The sequence below is a fragment of the Micropterus salmoides genome, unplaced genomic scaffold (assembly GCF_014851395.1).
Source record: "Micropterus salmoides isolate LMB-PRFRI ecotype aquatic unplaced genomic scaffold, ASM1485139v1 Ms_hic_scaffold_23, whole genome shotgun sequence".
Taxonomy (NCBI): Eukaryota; Metazoa; Chordata; class Actinopteri; order Centrarchiformes; family Centrarchidae; genus Micropterus; species Micropterus salmoides.
The window spans coordinates 1,929,318-1,948,651 of NW_024041484.1; the positions used below are offsets into that span (position 1 = coordinate 1,929,318).

The 19,334-nt window shown below is 42.1% G+C and overlaps 1 protein-coding gene across 1 annotated transcript in view; it reads left to right on the top strand.

Moving 5' to 3' along the window:
* aldh1l2 (aldehyde dehydrogenase 1 family, member L2) overlaps positions 1-18,827 on the top strand; it is a 44,453-nt gene extending 25,626 nt beyond the window's left edge. Inside the window, 11 exon segments of the mRNA XM_038738736.1 lie at positions 644-794; positions 877-947; positions 2,899-3,004; positions 3,515-3,602; positions 6,130-6,223; positions 6,311-6,410; positions 11,365-11,463; positions 12,809-12,974; positions 14,866-14,971; positions 15,071-15,270; positions 15,842-18,827. Coding sequence (XP_038594664.1) covers positions 644-794; positions 877-947; positions 2,899-3,004; positions 3,515-3,602; positions 6,130-6,223; positions 6,311-6,410; positions 11,365-11,463; positions 12,809-12,974; positions 14,866-14,971; positions 15,071-15,270; positions 15,842-15,897 — 1,237 coding nt within the window. The 3' untranslated portion in view covers positions 15,898-18,827.
* The last annotated feature ends 507 nt before the right edge of the window (positions 18,828-19,334 follow it).

Consider the following 19,334-nt stretch of genomic DNA (forward strand, 5'->3'; position numbering starts at 1 on the left):
CGTTACGTTTAGAATTTTGTTCAGGGTACTTTGGGAAGAGCTCAAGTCTGTTAATTGCATCCATGTTTCCCTCAGTTGTGTGTTTTCCGGTTGTATTGTGTCCTGCTCAGAGGCACGGACTCATTTCTACTGGCAGAATGCCTTTCTATTATTTATTAATTATTTCCATATGTATTTAATGACATTCTGATAGTGAATTTATTATTGAATAACCCAGAATATGATCATGGTGTATTTTGATTTATTAGGCTAAATGGTTCAGGGGGAAACTGAAATGATGTGACTCATATCAAAGCCCACACTCAAGAATGATCAGCCTCACATGTGACTGAATGGAAATGACAAGAAATGATGTAAAAAGTGTTTCTTACTGACAGGCACACTGTCAGACTCTCTCTCTGACTTTAATTGTCTCCGGGATAAAAGCTAATGTAGGTATAACAGTTCTTTCAAAAATACCAATTCTTGTAACAACCAAGCCAGCTGGTTGGTGTGGTTGATTCTTGCAGTTTGTGTCTTGTATCCACACGGTTGAAATGCACTTACTGTAAGTCGCTTTGGATAAAAGTGTTTCTGAAGTGTTACCTGAAAAAGACACTGTAAAAACACTGTCACATTGTCCTCTCTGACCTCCTACATCCAGGCTTGCAGACCTGATGGAGGAACACCAGGAGGAGTTGGCCACCATCGAATCCATTGACTCAGGAGCTGTGTACACGCTGGCCCTCAAGACACACGTAGGCATGTCCATCCAGACTTTCCGATACTTTGCCGGTTGGTGTGACAAGATCCAGGTAACATTAAGGCAACCAAACTACAGTTTTATAAAAGTTCAACACTGATTACCTTACCAAAGGCACACCTGTTTTTTGGCAGGGCAAGACAATCCCCATCAACCAAGCAAGGCCTAATCGCAATCTGACCTTCACTAGGAGAGAACCTCTGGGGTAAAAGCTCTGGATTTACTAAATAATTGTAATATTGTCATTGAACTATAAATGTTTAAGGGCTGTCGTGAAGTCCTGCCTGCAGTGGATGGATAGTCGAATCATGTGTGTTGTGTGTGCGACGATTGCGAGCCGGTGGGGGGGGGGTTACACACGGTAGCTCCACTTTAACCTTGAGAAGCTGCAGAGCTGCCATCTATTCATTCAACTTACACTGTAAATTTCAGCTGAACTTTGTCGACCCTTTTCTATCTCTCGCCTATCATTCACCGGTCTTTTGCAGAGTTTTGCATGCATTCCGTGCTGCCGACAACTGCATGCACTTCGCACTTCCTCGCGGGTCCATTTCAAGTAGCCGGCTATTTAAAAAGGATAAAATATTCTTTGTGTGTTTCATCGACGGTGATAAATTATCCGAAAGTCCCGCGAGGTGCGGACAAATCGGCACAACACCAGTGAAGCTGGAGCTCCGTCAGCAAGTCCTCTTCTGCCACTACACTAGGGGGTGCAACAACAAATTGTTGTAGTCGATAAAAATCGATTAATAATCGATTCGTGACGTCATCGGGTCGTGACGTCATCGGGTTGTAACGACACCATCAACGGACTAAAGTGATGTGAACAGTGAAATTTCTAAAACAACATCAGCGCTGCAGTAACACCTTCACCACCCAAAACCTCCAAAGTGTGGCAGCACTTCGCTCTTCACGCAGCCAAAAAGGTTGTTGCAGCGTCTGCAAGGCTGAGCTTTCCTGGAAACACCGGAGCATCTGAAGAGGAGGCACGTAACGTTGTTGCTCTGTGGACGATGAAGACTCGTCTCGGTCAGCTAGTTAGCGAGCTAGCTTCCCTTTAAAGCCGTGTTATTCACATTATGAGCTGTAACGTTTTCTACACAGTTTCCCTTAGTCAATTTGATTGATTTTTATCATAATTCTGATACACATTCCAGATGTGCCCTCACTTTACAATCATAAATGATGCATCGGCGATGGCGACGTTTCCAGCTGGAGAACGTGTTGCTGCCAAGTGCGCAAGATTAGACAACACCGGACAATTTCATACTTTCTAAAGAAGAGAAAACGGTTCTCCTGTCTATGCGTGAGGCGGTGGCTAATCCGCCCCAAACTCCCTTAAAAAAATCAGTGAGTTGTTGAGTTAGGGGAAAATATATAAACGCTGTGAAACGCTGTCTATTATAAAATCGTTAATTAATAATTATTATAATAATAATTGACCCCCCTGTAAATTCAGCAAATTTGATGCCTGACGTTATTCCTTTCTTTGTATGTGGTGTCAGTTTGTCCCGGGGTGTTGCAGTACTGGCGTGTAAACTGCTCCGTCACTAAACAGCAGATCAGCTGCTCAGATCAGGACGTGATTTCAGAGGAACTTTCTGTTGCTGCAGCAGAAACGTTCATTCAAAGATCCATTTTCGAAAGCAGTATTTATTTTATTGTTGTGACTGTTAATTAGCACATGCCTAAAACAACCTCAAGTTTAATTTAAAAGCTGATAGCTAAATAAGACGCATTGTGTAATTTTGCAATTCATAATCTGAATAGTCGATTATTCGTTTCAATAATCGATAGATTAATCGACTATTAAAATAGTTGTAAGTTGCAGCCCTACTCTACCCACATACACGCTACGCCTACACATGCGCACTGGGTTACAATTTTGGATTTATTCACACACTTTAAAAACATTTATTGAAAGTTTTATTCTTTACAGCATTAAACATTGAAATGTATATTGTAATTGGCTGTATATTAACTTATTGGGAGTTGGAAAACTGGTAGTAGTAGTCAAATCAGGTTCCGCCCATCGAAGCATCGAATCTTCAATGTTTTTTTTTTATTCTGACTAATAAACATTTACATTTACATGACATAAACATTTCTATTAAGTATGTGTGTGCAAAGCTGTGTGTGTTTTTTTTATGTGGCAGTGTGTGTGCCATAATCATCCCATGGAACTACCCTCTCATGATGCTGGCATGGAAGAGTGCTGCCTGCCTCGCAGCTGGAAACACACTCGTTCTTAAACCCGCACAGGTAAGTACACCATACATGCACTCACACAGAGTAATTTTATAAGTGTCTTGGTGATGCAGATAATCCCCCTGATTCGAGATAAGAATAAGTAGTTTTTCAGAGCGCTTTCTGCTGCCATACCAGCTTTCTGTTCAGTTTAACCAGAGACGGGTCACAGCGGTTGGCATCCATATATGTTGCATTACTTGCCATCTACTGAAAAGGCCTGGTCGTCACTGCACTTCATTTTTGTGTGTGACCAATCGCATGGAAGAACAGTATCTAAAGAAAACACAAATAGGTGGAGATTCACAAATATATTTCTGTTGAAAAATGATAAGTTGTTGTATAAATGATGATATACGATTTACATCTACAAGTCATCTGGGCACACATTTTTTGTGCATTTTTTGTATTTTACAGTTAGTTGAATCTTGACAACTAATTGTTACAAGTTACTTATCTTATCTTATCAAATAAACCTAGTGTCAGAGTAGTTTGTGTTTAATACAGTATGTGCAATATTTACAGGTCACTCCTTTGACGGCACTGAAGTTTGCTGAGCTGGCAGTGAAAGCTGGCATTCCAAAAGGAGTCGTGAACATTTTGCCAGGCTCAGGTAATGAATACAAATACATGATCCACATAGTCCACAAATGAAGTACCTTCTACCTTTCCTTACCACTTGTTATTTCTGTCCTTGACGTCATGAGGTCAAGGAAACATAATTTATTATTTATTGAATTAGAAATCAATGGTCAACACTGGAAAAAATCAAACTGATTATACTCCAGCCCAGTAGTTCCCAACATCAATTGCTTGTTAAAACAAATAAAACTATCTCGTCACAGGTTATGCCTTTAATTTGTGAGCAGTTCAGTCAAAGAGTGATATTTCCTTCTGAGTCTGTTTGAATTATTTATAGAGGCCCAGTATTTTACAATAAAAAGCAGACATTTGAAAGAATAACAAAATTTCAAATACAATACCATTGATTTTGTGTAGTGGAATCTTTGTTAGGGAATCTTTGCACATGCTGAAACATATGTTGGTCTGGAATGGAAAAGTTTTCAAAGACTATAAAATGCACATTTCAAAGGACTGAAAGTCTGATTATATATATATATTTTATAGTCAACAAAAGTCAAGAAAGAATTGTGTGTGTGGGAGGAGTGTTGAATAAAGATGCTTACATTGATTTCAGCTCTTAGTCTTTGTATGTAGGTGTTTTAATGTGAATGTGGATCTTTCAGATCAATTTGAGAAGAACCTATGATCTCGTTCCAACTGGTCTTGACTCGGTTTGCCCTCCCTCGGTCTTGGTCTTGACTCGGTCTCAGCCCCTAAAAGTCTTGGTCTTGTCTCGGTCTCGATAAACTCTGGTCTTGGTCTTGACCTGGTCTCGGTTTGGGCGGTCTTGACTGAACACTAGTGTGTGTGTCACAGTCTGATATCTCTTCTTACTCTCAGCCACAGAGCTCCACCATTGTCCAAAAGTAGTTAGTCAGTTAGCCTTACTGTTGCACTGGGTGACATATTCCTTCATCACCATGAATACACACACCCGATTCCTGCCTGCTTCTTCCTTTAGATGTTTCTTTGAGCTTTGGACGGCCCTCCTGTTTTTCCCTTCCCTGATACATCATTGTTTTTGTTTACTTAGTTTTAAATTTCTTTTACCCCATTGCCACGTTTGACACCACCTGACCATGAAAATAGACCCAGCAGACAATTTTTCAGTTTTGTTTTGCGAGCTGGCAGTGCTCAGAGACTTATTATAAAGAAGAACTTCTCTTCCAAGACTGTGTCCTCAAAGCCTTGACTATGGAATCTTTTGCCTGATTATGCCACGGACTTTCTTAGTTCCCTTGCAAATCAGCCTGGTTCCCAGCCTGCTAGCACTCAGCATGTTTTGCTAGCATCCTGGCTGCTAGCCACCACCCTTCATCTTGGCCTGTTAGCATCCCGCCTGCTAGTGACCTGCTTGCTGCTCTCCTGATGGCCAATCAGCTAACACCACAACAGCCAGTTTCCTACTGGATCTGGCTCCAGAGTCTTCATTGCCCAGCATCACAAAGTCACCGCTTCCCATCTCCGCGACCTCTTTGCTGTCCTACCTTCACTGCTGCTGCTGCGGAGGTCTCGTTGCCCGGCGTCCCAGAGAGACTTTGTTACTCAGAGACTTTGATGTCCCACTCTCCAAAGACTCAGCTGAGTAACGATCCATAGACTGTGCAGTGTGCCTCCCAGAGACAATGGTTCCCCATCGGCAGCCCGGCTGACTCCGGCTCCTTGTATCCAGTTAGCAGCCCAGCGACATCCCTGTTGCTGGCCTCGACCCTTTGGTCTGGCCTTCTGGTCACCCTCCAGACCTGTTCAGCCCCTGAGGTCTCCAGCTTTGCCAATGGTTGTTTGGCTGAGAGCACCAGCTCCTTTGACCACCTCTAAGTGCAGCACTTGTTCCCTCGCCTGAATTTAGCTTCACCCGCCCTGGTTCATTTTGGCCTATTTGTTGCCTGTCCCATTCCCCCGCTCCCCGGACTTCTGGATGTTTGCTTTGAGTTTTGGACTGCTCTCCTGTTTTTACCTTGCCTGTCTCATCATTGCTGTAAATTTCTGTTCACTTTGTTTTAAATTCCATTAAACTGAGCTGAAAGTCTGTGTTTGGGTCCTTTTCCTTTTACCCTGTTACAACTTTTGACACCACCTTTTACTTTTTTCCAAACCCTTTTTAGTGAACAACACATCTGTGAGCTGCTTTCATGAAGAAGATTTAGGTCTTTAGAAGGAATCACTGGGCTTGCAGCTGAGAGCCACAGACAGTCAATGTAATGAGAGAGATGGACACACATTGTTGCTGTTAGTCTTTTGATGGGATTTATTGACAGAAAAAAATACAGTAACACCAGCCTGCACATGCCACCTTTAATACCTTACACTGCTTTCTCTTTCTGTGACATCGTATGTTGACTATATGAACATAAATAATGGGTTGGCGGAGGCAGAAAAGGAAGTAATCAAGCACAGTTTGAGAAATCAAACAACTCCTAATATGGCTGCCGCTTTACTTTGACTCTGTTACCCTTACTTTGGAAGCTTCTTCACTAATACATAATCTACCTTCCTAATTCCTCTCTCTCTTCCAGGTGGCATGGTGGGACAGCGTTTTTCTGACCACCCAGAAATCCGGAAACTGGGCTTCACTGGTTCCACACCTATTGGCAAACAGATCATGAAGAGGTATGACCTGACAAACTCATTGCTCATTGGTTGACGTAACTACCAAGTTAACTTGTTGCCTGTTTTTTCTTTGGTTTCCTCTTACAGCTGCGCAGTCAGTAACTTGAAGAAGGTTTCTCTGGAGCTGGGAGGGAAGTCACCTCTTATCATCTTTAGTGACTGTGACATGGACAAGGCTGTTCGCATGGTGAGATAGGAAGACTCGCAGAGAGGTGGGAGGGGCCTTTGTTTTAGGGTGGGAGCATACTTGCTGGCTTTACACCATGATAGTGCTGAAGCAATTAAGAAATGTTTCAATTAACAGAGAAGCTGAATTCCATGTTTACTGTGAGCTACTTTGACTGATATTATTATTGTGTTATAAATGTGACACATACTGGAAGTCTATGTTTTGATAAACTATATGACCTGATTGCTATAATTTAGCCTAAAACAAGGTCACTCATGATTTTGTTTGAAGTTGACCACAGTAAATGTCTCAAAACTTCCCTGTAACTCAATTCCTGGTCACTAAGATTGACAATTAATCTGAGTGGCTGCTAATATTAAACATGTTTAGATCTAAAAATGGAGAGTAGTTCAACATTAAATTCTAATGAGATTGGAAGTTCTGGTGTCAGGGATACATCCCAGCATGGCTACAAGTCACTGACAAAACAAAAGTGGAAATGGTGATAGTTTACTTAAAGGGACTATATGTAAGTTTTTCAATGAAAGTAATCAAATTTTCATTGCCTTATTTTCAGTGGGCTCAAAACTCACTGAAGTGAAGCACACGCCTGTTTTCTCCGTTGCTTGCATCAGCCACTATTCTGCTTTTAATGTGAGGTCTCTGGGTCGGATTCAGCCCTGTGCGCGCTCCCGAGCATCTCTCGTACTACAGCGACAACACGCAGCTAACGACATGCAGTCCACTAACACCATAAAACAACCGGCTCACAGCAAAACACAGGCTCCACGTAAGGATACAAAACAACAACAAAGGTTTATGTGATGAAGCCCATCAGACCAAACAGGTTCAGATGATGTCGAGTAAAAACACAATGAGCATTAGTAAAGCTGGAGAAACACGGAGAAAGTCACGTTAGCTCGCCGGCTAACACCGAGCAGCTCCTAATGTTATCTGGCGCAAAGTTATATGCTTTCCACATTACTTCACCAACTAGCGTGACCCATGTTACTACCCTGTTGATTTAGCCTGCAAGAAAGGATGTAACGGTAAAAAGCAAATGTGGATCGATTTGTTTACTAACGTTAGCCTATAGTGATGCAGCCAGGAGCAGCCAGCTAATGCTACAGTAGCTCACCCCTGCCGCTGTTTGCTTCATAACATTTAGTTTAGGTTTATTGTGGTTTTTATATACAGTCTGTGGGTTTTACCAATAACGTTACTCAGGTACACAGCTTATTCGAACATAAAACACTGCAACAAAATAGTCACAACAACCCAGAGGAAGGAAGAGCCATTCGCTATCACTAGTTACAGTAAAGTTACTTACTGCGGTCTAACTGTCATAAAGAGTGACACAATCTTGTTTTAATATCTAGTCCAGCTCACTGACCGTTTCGTTATCATCCAATACATGTAGCTGCGCTGACATTGCTGAAAGATACACAGATAGTAAAGATAGTTACTGAAAGCAGCAGGTGAGCTAACAATGTAGCACGTCGGCTAAATCCAGTAAATGTAACGAGCATGGATTAGTTCAACCTGCAGCTGATAAAACTTTTACTGTAACGTTGCAGTAGGGGTTTACCTGAGTTTCCAGCTCTGTCTGATCTCCCTGTCTGTCTATAGCCGCTGTCACTTTGCCTTTTTTTGGGAGGATTGTTCCGATATGCGGCTCGCTGCACTGAATGAAGTAACGTTACGGAGCCGGTGTCGATCTGCCTCTGAGACGGGAACGTTGAAGTAACAGAGCCTGAACATGTCTGAGTGAAAAGCCACAGCCTGCATGCTGGTGTTCCTGCGTTTATTATGGTATTTCAGTATGACACAGGTTGTTTTGGATTCTGCTCGCTCATGAATTCAAGCGAGCACGCGTACGAGCACACGCCTGGTTGCAATCTTAGAACCGCACCGCTAGCAGCTGCTGGAAACTCCATAATGCCCCTTTAAGTCCCCCTATTTAGCATTTATAAGCAATATATAAACATTCAATACATTTAGAACACATTATAATGTAAGTGTGTGTGTAATTGTAGTTGTAAGTGTTAATTTAGTGTTCATTAATGTATTTGTCACGCCTATAACTCCTCCTATGCACCCAGAAGTGGAGGCTGTATAAACAAATAATGACAATACTGGGGTGGTGATGGGACAGTTGATAAGACACATGCCTTTGGTGTGGGAGTTCCCACTGCGACACATCTACCAATGTGTCCCAGAGCAAGACGCTTAACCCATACTGGCTCCAGAGGCGTGCGACCTCTGACATTTAGACATTGTAAGCTTTGGATAAAAGCATCAACTATAATATACTGTCACGGTCTGTCTCTCTGTTCCTCCTCTTCAGCCTTTCCTGGTTCCCCAGGCCCTTTCATGGCCATTTTCCATCTGTCCACCAGATGCCCTCAAACTTTCCGTCCTTTCTACATAACCTGACTGCCCCACCCACATACACAGCTGTTACCACTTCTCTTATCAACCATGCCATTACCTCACCTTCCCTGCTCACCTGTTTCCACTCTCCCTCAACAGCCATGGGGCCTTTAAGAAAGTATCTGCTACTCCCTCTCCCTATCTACTTCCACTCCATTCGCGCGTTCATGCGTGGGGTGGGTGCCTTCCGAAACCAATGAGGGTGGAGTGGTAGTGGGTTGTTAAACCCTCCACTGCCAAGTGAGCACCGATGCTGGCTTGTTGAAGGTGTCTAACACCTGCTGATGGGGGACCTTTCTTTCAAATGTGAGTTCCGAGTGACTACGCCCGTAAACATGTAGGATTTTTAAATTCTGAAACTACACAAACATTCCTACATCACCATTCACACGTTAACAACGTAGCCCGAAGCCTATGTTGTGTTAAAGTGCTCTTGTCTGATAGACAATACAAATGTTGTTTTCATTGAATCGTATTCTATCTCATACGAAAATCTTCAGCCAAAACAAAAAAGCCTACATTAAACGACAGAAGAATAGAAGATGACACAACTAGATACACAGGGGGATCACAGATCATATAATGCTTGTAAGCTATTTGTGAATGTAATATTTTTGATGAAGAGGTTAAAAAAAGAGCATTATTTTACATTGAAAATCAGTCTTTTCATAAAAGAATATAATGTCTCTTGTTGTTGTAGAGAAATAGAGTAGAGTTGTTGTTGTTGTTAAAGAAATATTCAAAATCTAACCAAAATAATTTGGTTCATTCGGTTTTGTTATTGTAAAAAACGCCCTTTTCCTCAACATCAATCCTGAATCTTAATACAACTGTTGTTTATTTGATAGACGTATTATAGCAGTGAGTGCAGCGGTAACGTCAGATCTTATTTACGCTGGGGGGAGAGGGTAGTTCATCCGAAAGGTGGCCGCTGCATTTCTACCCTACGTGGGTTAGGGAGCTCGTTTTGCCTGTGAGGGTGATTCCGACCAGAGGTCACTCCTTGATGGAGTGGAAGTGGCGAGGGTCTACTTTAGGAAAGGCCCATGCAGCACTTGTCAGATTTGTTTGCCTGTCTTCTCTGCAAAGTGCCATAAACCTGCATCCTTTATAACGGTCAGCAGGGGACGACTCCACTGGTTGCAAAAAGAGGTCTGATTGCATTGGAGTCTTTGAGAAAGTGACCCTATTTCTCATTTGATTTATTACCTCTTAAACATTTCCCTAATGTTTCCCTTTCTAGTCTTTTCAACCACTCAAAGCACTTTTACACTACATCCACCATTCATTCTAAGTGCTCAAACAGAAACTAACATTCACACCCTGGCGGAACAGTCGCCAGGGGCAATTTGGGATTCAGTATCTTGGAGGACACTTTGACATTCCAGGATTGAACCGCCGACCTTCTGATTAATGGCCCACCCGCTCTACCTCCTGAGCCACAGCCACTCCTGAGTTTCTTATCGTAATAATTTGTTTCAAGTCTTCTTCGAAGCAGAATAATGTTCATTTAGTAAATGATGGTCCCATTTAGAGAAAAAATAGTCAATAAAGCCGGGTTTGATTTAGGCGTGGCTACCTTGTGATTGACAAGTTGCTACCATGGTGACCTGTCAGTCAGGATACAGGCGAATCGTATCCACTGCTCTGTGTAACGTTACATTTAACTAGCCGTGAACATGTTTTTGGGTGCTGTCTGTGTTTTTGAGCTTTGATCCTTTCACAGTGTGCTTTTAGTTCATGAAAGTTAGTGTAGCATTTTGGTGGCCTAAAAATGTCTTGATCAGCTGTTGGTAGTCCTAAGAGACACTCAGGAGTCAGCTGTTAATTTGTTCCATAAGTACTAAATTTGAAATCCAATTAATATCACAGTTAATGTGAATTACGGATTCTCTTGCTATCCAAGCTGTCCAACGGCCAATTTTCCAAACCCGAGGCTTCAGAATGTTAGGCCACAAACCAATAGGTGATGTCACGATGGCTACATCAACTTCTTCCATACGGGGGTGGCTGTGGCTCAGGAGGCAAAGCAGGTTGCCCACTAATTGGAAAATCGGCAGTTCAATCCCTGGCTTCTCCAGTCTGCATGTCGACGTGTGGGCAAGATACTGAACTCCAAAGTGTGTAAATGTTCATTTTTGTTTCTGATGAGCAGATGGCACCTTAGACTCTGCAGCCTGTTTATAAATGGGTGAATGTGACGTAGTGTAAAGAGCACTTTGAGTGGTCAGAAGACTAGAAAGGCGCTATACCAATACGGAACCATTTACAGTCTATGGCTTGCACCAGCCATGAAAGAGCAATGTGGCCAACCGTGGACCCCGCAGATGGATGTTTTAAATATCTTGCGTTGTCCTACACTCTCCTGTGCCTCCACGGTAGATGGAGGAGGGCCTCTAGCAGCTCTGACTGTGTCAGCCTTGGATGGGGACTGTCAAAATCTATGATTACATGTGATGTTTATTTTATTTTTGATTTTTAAGTCTTTCAGGTGCATCTATATCTGTGTGTGTGTGTGTGTGTGTCTGCTGCTCAACAGGGCATGAGCTCTGTGTATTTCAACAAAGGTGAGAACTGCATTGCTGCTGGACGTCTGTTTGTGGAGGAGTCCATTCATGATGAGTTCATCAGCCGAGTGGTGAGTGAGCCAAAACAATTCAATTCAATTCAATTTTATTTATATAGCGCCAAATCACAACAACAGTTATCTCACAGCGCTTTTCATGAAAGAGCAGGTCTAGACCGTACTCTGTGATGTTATTTACAGAAGCCCAACAGTTCCCACCAAGAGCAAGCACTAGGCGACAGAGGCAAGGAAAAACTTCCTTTAAGAGGCAGAAACCTCGAGCAGAACCATGGCTCAGGGTGGGCGGCCATCTGCCTCGACCGGTTGGGGTGAGAGAGAGAGAGAGAGAGAGATGTAAGGAGAGAGAGATGTAAGGAGAGAGAGAGGGGAGGGAGGCAGCCTACACAATATACACACAGAGGTACACACAGTGAAGGTAATGTTGCTATAGACTAAATGAAAAATGGTACAGATATTTATAGTAGTGTTAATGGTAACCATCGTAATGTTAATGATTATAATAACAATAATAACAATAAGACTAGCAACAATAGTCGTTGCAGCAGAGGGTGTCGAGCAGGAACACGGGGGCAGCAGGTGACCCGCAGCCACAGATCCAGACTCCACAACTCCAGAGCCAGAAACACCTGCAGGAAGTGATAGGAGGAGAGAGGAGAGGGACGAGAAAGCACAAGACTACCAGAAAGGGGAGAAGTTGTGTTAGTAACATGCAATAATGGGATGAGGTTGCATACAGAGGGAGAGAAAGTAGAGGAGAGAGGAGCTCAGTGCATCATGGGAAATCCCCCGGCAGTCTAGGCCTATAGCAGCATAACTAAGGGATGGTTCAGGACTCACCTGAGCCAGCCCTAACTATAAGCTTTATCAAAGAGGAAAGTCTTAAGCCTACTCTTAAATGTGGAGATGGTGTCTGCCTCCTGAACCCAAACTGGAACCTGGTTCCACAGGAGAGGAGCTTGATAGCTGAACGCTCTGGCTCCTAGTCTACTTTTGGAGACTCTAGGAACCACAAGTAACCCTGCATTCTGGGAGCGCAGTGCTCTGGTGGGGTAGTAAGGTACTATGAGCTCTTTAAGATAAGATGGTGCCTGACCATTAAGAGCTTTGTAGGTGAGAAGAATGAAACACAAAACACAGACACTTCCCTCTTCTAGAATAATATAGTACATACTGTGCAATAAAAAAAAGGGTACCTCCGTACAGTTTGAGCACTCATGAGAGGCAGATAAAAAGAAAAACATATCCTATCTTTTGTCTGTAGTGTGGGTCAAGCTGCAGCTGGCTCCTACACTTACAATAATGCAATTTAATACAGTCGTTTGGAGTAAAATAAACAAAAACAACATCTTTACGCTTAACAAATCTTGTTTCTATTTCTCCACCCCTTCCCTCTAAGGTGGAAGAGATCAAGAAGATGAAGATTGGAGACCCACTGGATCGCTCCACAGACCACGGCCCACAGAATCACAAAGCCCACCTGGACAAGCTGCTGGAGTACTGTGAGATCGGACTAAAGGAGGGAGCTACGCTGGTGTACGGAGGCAAACAGGTTGACAGGCCAGGTAGAATACACACTGAGCCTCCAGAGGCAAATGGCTGCTACACCTGACTACCTACAGCACAGGGACATATTTTCAGTCCTGTCAGGCCAGATTTACACAGAATACAGGAGGCAGTGATGAAAATAAGAGCTCACGGAGGTGTTAAAGTAAAAGTAACTACATCAGACCTGGGACCTGATTCCACGGGAGAGAAACTTGGTAGCTGAAGGCCCTGGCTCCTATTTACATTTGGAGACATGGAACCACAAGTAACCCTGCATTCCAGGAGCGCAATGCTCTAGTGGGGTAACAAAGTGCTATGAGCTCTTTAAGGGTTTAGTAGAGGAGCAGAAGGATTTTAATTCTATTCTGGATTTTACAGGGAGCCAGTGCAGAGAAGCTCATATAGGAGAAATATCTCTTTCCTGGTTCTGGGTCAATCAGCATTCTGGATAGGGCTGCACAAATAATCTAATCGCAATTGCGTTGTCATGTGTGATTACATAACCGCAAAAAGTGTGCGATTTGATAAAACAGTAAAAGTGTGTGACACTGTATTCTCTGTGTGCACTGCAGTCTGCTCATCATCCCCGCCCACACCGGGCCCTCGCATGTGCCCCTAAAATCAGATAAGCCTACAGTGCAATGAGAAAAATGTTTTATGAGTCCCCCCTCCCCCCAAAAAACAGAAGAAAAAAAACAAGGTTTGAACCGACTGTCTCCATCAGTGGAGCTGAGGTGGAGCAGCTGAATAGTTTCAGGTTCCTGAGAATCAGAGAACCTGACATGGTCGTCTCACATCTCCCTGCTGGTGAAGAAAGCTCAGAAACTATTGTATTTTTTAAGGAAGCTTAAGAAGGCCAAATGCCCGTGCCAAGTTCCTGTCAGCTTTTACAGAGGAGCAGTAGAAAGCATCCTGACTGGAAACATCACTAACTGGCATGGGATGTGCACGGCTCAGGACCGGAGGGCTCTGCAGCGGGTGATTAAAACTGCTCAGAAGATCATTGGTACCCATCTCCTGAGCATCAGTGATAGCGGTAAGGTGAGGAGCCTTCAGAGCCCACAGGATACTAAGCGACAGCACCCACCCAGCCACAGCCTGTTCACCCTGCTGCCTTCTGGGAAGTGATACAGAAATTACTGCTCCCACACCACCAGACTGCACTTGTGCCATGCAGCCTAAACTTATTTCTTTCTGAATAATTGCTGTTCTCAATTTCTTTTCAAAAGTGATTTTACTGATAATCTGGGTTAAATGCAGTGGAAGTTTGTTCCAGTGTCACATAGCTCTATACGGCACAGTTTTTTTTTTTAAAGCATTGGTTTTAGGGAAAGCTAATTGTTCAATAAAGGCATATCTAATGTCATAATGTTGTCTCCCCCCTACGCAACTACACAGTGTATCTTTATGAAGGACAGTTTGGGATTTTTAACAGTGGTATAAGCCACATACTAATAAGATGGACATTACCTCTTACCTGTGAGTCCAGTGGCCAGTGAAGCCGGTGAGGTAGCTAGCGAGCATAAAGCCCAGTTCACCAATGGTCTAAAGCACTAACAAGGAATAAAATGAGTATTATTGTTTCCAAGAGTATTGAAAAATTGTAAATGTGTGACTAATATTCTGGTCATTCTGGTAATTTCTTATACAACTTACGGGAGATGTTGAAGACAGATAACTGCTCCGCCTGAAAAAGGAAGTTAGCTGACGAGGGCCTATTATCAAAATTACACTTACTGTACAATTACTATACTTTTTTCATGGCACCCACCGTGGCTGATGTGTTTGCTTCATTTGAATCCATTTTCTGTGGCTTGATTTATTTCAGCATTTTACGCAGAGGAGCTGTAGAAGCTTTAGCATCATTGTGAGCATTAGCTAATCATCAATATGGTCATTTACCTTCAGGTTACTTCATGGAGCCGACTGTGTTCACTGATGTGGAGGACCACATGTTCATCGCCAAAGAAGAGTCCTTTGGACCCGTCATGGTGGTGTCCAGATTTAAAGATGGGTATGTCATCAAAAAAGCATCCTGCTGGAGTTGCTGTAGTGCTGTCATAAGATTTTAGTCACTAACCAGTATTCTCTTTCCTCTTGCTCCAAACCACAGTGACGTGGACGGTGTGTTGCAGAGAGCCAACGACACAGAGTACGGCCTGGCCTCGGGCGTGTTCACCCGTGACATCAACAAGGCCATGTACGTGAGTGAGCGGCTCGAGGCAGGAACAGTGTTTGTCAACACCTACAATAAGACAGATGTGGCGTCACCTTTTGGAGGCTTCAAGCAGTCCGGTTTTGGCAAAGACCTCGGTGAGTAGAGACATGCATCGGTCTGTACAATAATTGATGTATTGGTTGAGATAAAGAAAATTTTGATTTTACACATAAAAGGCAGTTCATGAGTTGTAAGGACTACAACTCAACCTATGGAAACAGGCTTTGGGGGAGCTTATAAAGTCTGAGAAAATAATGAAATACTGGATACTTTGGGAGCTCTAAAGATCAGTGAAATAAAAACAATCTGACAAGGAAAAATCACTATTTGGTTAAACTGCTTGCAGTCTACACAAGGCCTGTCATGATTTTCTTTACAAGGGGTTACAAGCCAAAAAGGTAAGGAACCCACTAGCTTAGACTTAGCAAAGACAAACACTGAGCAGCCAACTTTATGAATGTTGGCTGGTCTGAAAATGTAGATATTTGTTATTATGGAAACAATTAAAATTTGATAGGAGCGGGAATTCTCGATGTGGATAATGATCAGGTATTGTGGCTTAATGGTTTTATCTCGTGATTTGTCCCTTGGCAACCTTTTATTCCTCAGAAACACGACAGGTTTGTATACTGTTTGACACTGTTTTGTTCTTGGTCTGGCCCACAGGAGAGGATGCTCTCATGGAATACCTCAAGACCAAAGCAGTGACTGTGGAGTACTGAGGCACGCTCTCCTAACGAACTGTGACCCAAGTCTGAATAGGAAGGGACTCGTCCATCTGTCAGACATCCGGTTTCATTCAGCATTGTTTCTGGGTAGTGTGTGTGAGTGTGTGTGTATGAATGAGAGGAGAACTTTCTTGTTCATCTCAGCCACAGTTTGGACAACGTGCCTGTTTTTCTTTGCTTTCTGTGCAAAACTTCCCATCATGGATAATGGACGCGTGTGGTTCCTACCCATCTGTTTATCTAGAGAGTTCGACGCCTGAATGGAGCCGAGCTTGGTCTGACTGTATTTTTAAGGTTTCATCTCCTATTTTCCCATTTTTATCAATGATGTTAATCAATTCTGTTCAAATTTGAAAATCAGCAGTAGTCATGCCTTTCTCATTCACTTGTAATGCTGCTTTCACCATTCCTTTAATACTTCTTGTTTACTCTTTGGCAGCTTCTGGGCTGTATCGTACTGGAAAATAGACAAAGTATTAGGTTATGGATAAAGTAAGGTGTGCATGTATGTGAAGGTTGAAGCTTGTGTTCAGATGCCTTTAGGGTTGAGTTTTGGAGTAGCCAGTGCCCTGCCTGACAGGACTAAACTGAAGAACCTCATCTTGGTAAATGTTAGTAATTTGACAGTAAAGCTTGGTTTAAATTGATCATCGACATGATGGGAAAACAGGATTGAGGTTAAAAAAACAGGTTTCCATTTAAAGTCTTAATCCACATAAAATCGCTTTGAGAAAAATTAACTTAACTCAAGGTCCACTTATCAGTTTTTTTGAAAAGGTTTCAACCCCATCTCACAGTTTTCATCAGGAGCTCATCCTGCGATGGGGAAAAGCCTGTAAATTGACCTTAAGTTACAGAGTAGCTCAACACCAGGCTGTTGAACCAGTGTTTATCTGTCCTTTCTGGTTGAAAGTTTCAAGTCAGAAGTACGTCAATTAGCCATAACATTATGACCACTGACGGTAAAGTAAATAACACTGATTATTTTGTTATCATAGCACCTGGCACCTGGTGGGATATATAAGGCAGCAAGTGAACATGTTGTCCTCAAAGTTAATGTGGTAGAAGCAGGAAAAATGGGCAAGAGTAAGGATTGGAGAGACTTTGACAAGGGCTACAAGCTCTTGTGCAGTTTTCCTGTCTGCAGTGGACAGTACCTATCAAAAGTGGTTCAAGTAGCCAAAAGTGGTGAATGGGCAACAGGGTCATTGGGCGTCTGGCGCGTGTGGTCCGATCCAACAGACGAGCTTCTGTAGGTAAAACTACTTAAAAAGTTAATGTTGGTTGTGATACAAAGGCGTCAGAACACACAGAGCATCGCAGGTTGTTGCATATGGGTCAGTGCTGTTTTGGCAGCAAAAGGGGGACCTACAAAATATTAGGCAGGTGGTCATAATGTTATGGCTGATCAGTGTATGTCACCTGTATGCGCACCCTACAGCATGTTACAGTGTACTGACACTCAGAATACACTGCTGGAGGTCAACAACAAATATATTTTTCAGGGGGTTATTCTCTCATTTTTTTTACTATTTCCAAAGTCAAGAATACATTTCACACAAAAACAACTGTTGACACTGTTTTAGTCTTATTGATTGGTTCAGGTCTTAATGAGGACTGTTTTCACGACAGCAGAATGCAATACAAAGAAACACACTTTTAGAACAATTTCCTATATTGTAGGTAAATTTAACTTTTCTTTCGATACACTATTCAAATCATCTTTCAGAGACTTGGTAATCCGTTTCAGTTTATATTGAATCACTTTAATATTTGATTTTTATGATTAGAATAATTTTATATTGAGGTTTTTGGGTGGTTCTAACAATCCCAACCAGGATCACTAACGAACCAGCGGTATCGATCATCCTCGATCCTAGCTCATCTTGGATGAGGGACGGAACGTCTTCTAGTATCTTCAACCAAGTCCAGTTGCCCTTGACCTCAACCTTCGTTGGATAACTATGACCTGGATGACTGAGAACCTTCACAGACTTTTTGGTACACAGTTGTGAGTTGTAGCTGCTTCATAACATCATCTTCACAAGCAATGTCGCGAGGAAATCATGTTCAAAAGATAGACCTCTAGCAATGATGTTTGTCGTGAAGAGTAGTTCCAGCTCAGTTGCTTCTCACATAAAAATGTCTGTGAAGATACTCGGTCATCAAGGGCAACTAGAAGAAACTTTCAGTATCTTTGAGTCCAGTCGCCGTTGATTTAAATTTTCCTTGGCTCACACTGAAATGGTTATCTCAAATCTTTGATGTTGGAGTGTCTTTCAATGCTGCAGGACTGTTACTGCTGGCAGCTTAGCATTACATATGATGACATAACTTTGACACAACATGGGAAAATAAAATAGCCTGACCTTTGGGTTAGAATGTAAGATTTCTGACAGCGATCTGAAAGCTGCAAATTCTTACTTTCAACAAAAGACATGTACACTCAAATGCATCTACAGTTGTAAGACCTTATAGTATGTAACTGTCCCTATGTCCAGCTATGGTGAGCCATTTGTATTGTATTTCCATCGTACAGCTCTCATTGTTTACATCATGTCTTTGCAGCTGTATGTTCCCACATAACTTAAGGCATTCTTCCCTTTGTCAAAGTGGACTTTTTTGTAAATATTTTTTAAGAAAAGGTTTGATATATTTGAATTCAGACAGAGGAGGATTGTGTTATAACACTACAATATATTTAGACACACCAGCTAGATGTTTTTATGCATCACTAATGTGAAGAATTTGAGAAATTAGTTTTCTAAGTGTCCCACGCTGTCAGGAAAGACAGAAAGGGCTATGAAGCAAGTGTTTTATTGTCTCCTCCTTTGTGAAAAAGGTAAGAGCTGTCCCCTCAATAAACAGTAGGTCTCCAGCCAGTAATGTAATTACATCGTGAATAAACTTTGATTTGAATATTACTGTATAATTCTACTGACGATATTTAGAGTGTTTTCCTAAAAGAAATATTACCTTTATAGGTAATATTGAACTCATTTTGCACAGTGTACCTACATTTGATACATAGTAAATACTAATACTTACAAAAACCTTGTTTAGGCAACAGTAATGTAATTGAGTAAGTACATGTATTAAAATATAGTATACCAGTATAGACCAGCATAAAATGAGAAGAATCATGTCAGTTAAATGACAAAGTAATGTCAGTTTCACAGCTATATCTATCTAAAGTTTGCTCTAATGTTAGCAGACATTTGTCAGCCTATGCTACAGCTCATGCCAGACCAATCGAGGCTGTAGCAGCAAAACTACTGTACTGAATAGAGTATGGGTAAGGTTTACTGCTTATAAATGAAACTTTTCATTTGAAAGAGGTAGAATGTGTCATTTCTCATTTTAGACTTTACCCTTAAAACATGGAAATTCTTTGTGGTATGACTTATATTCAGATCAGTTGCACAGAGTGC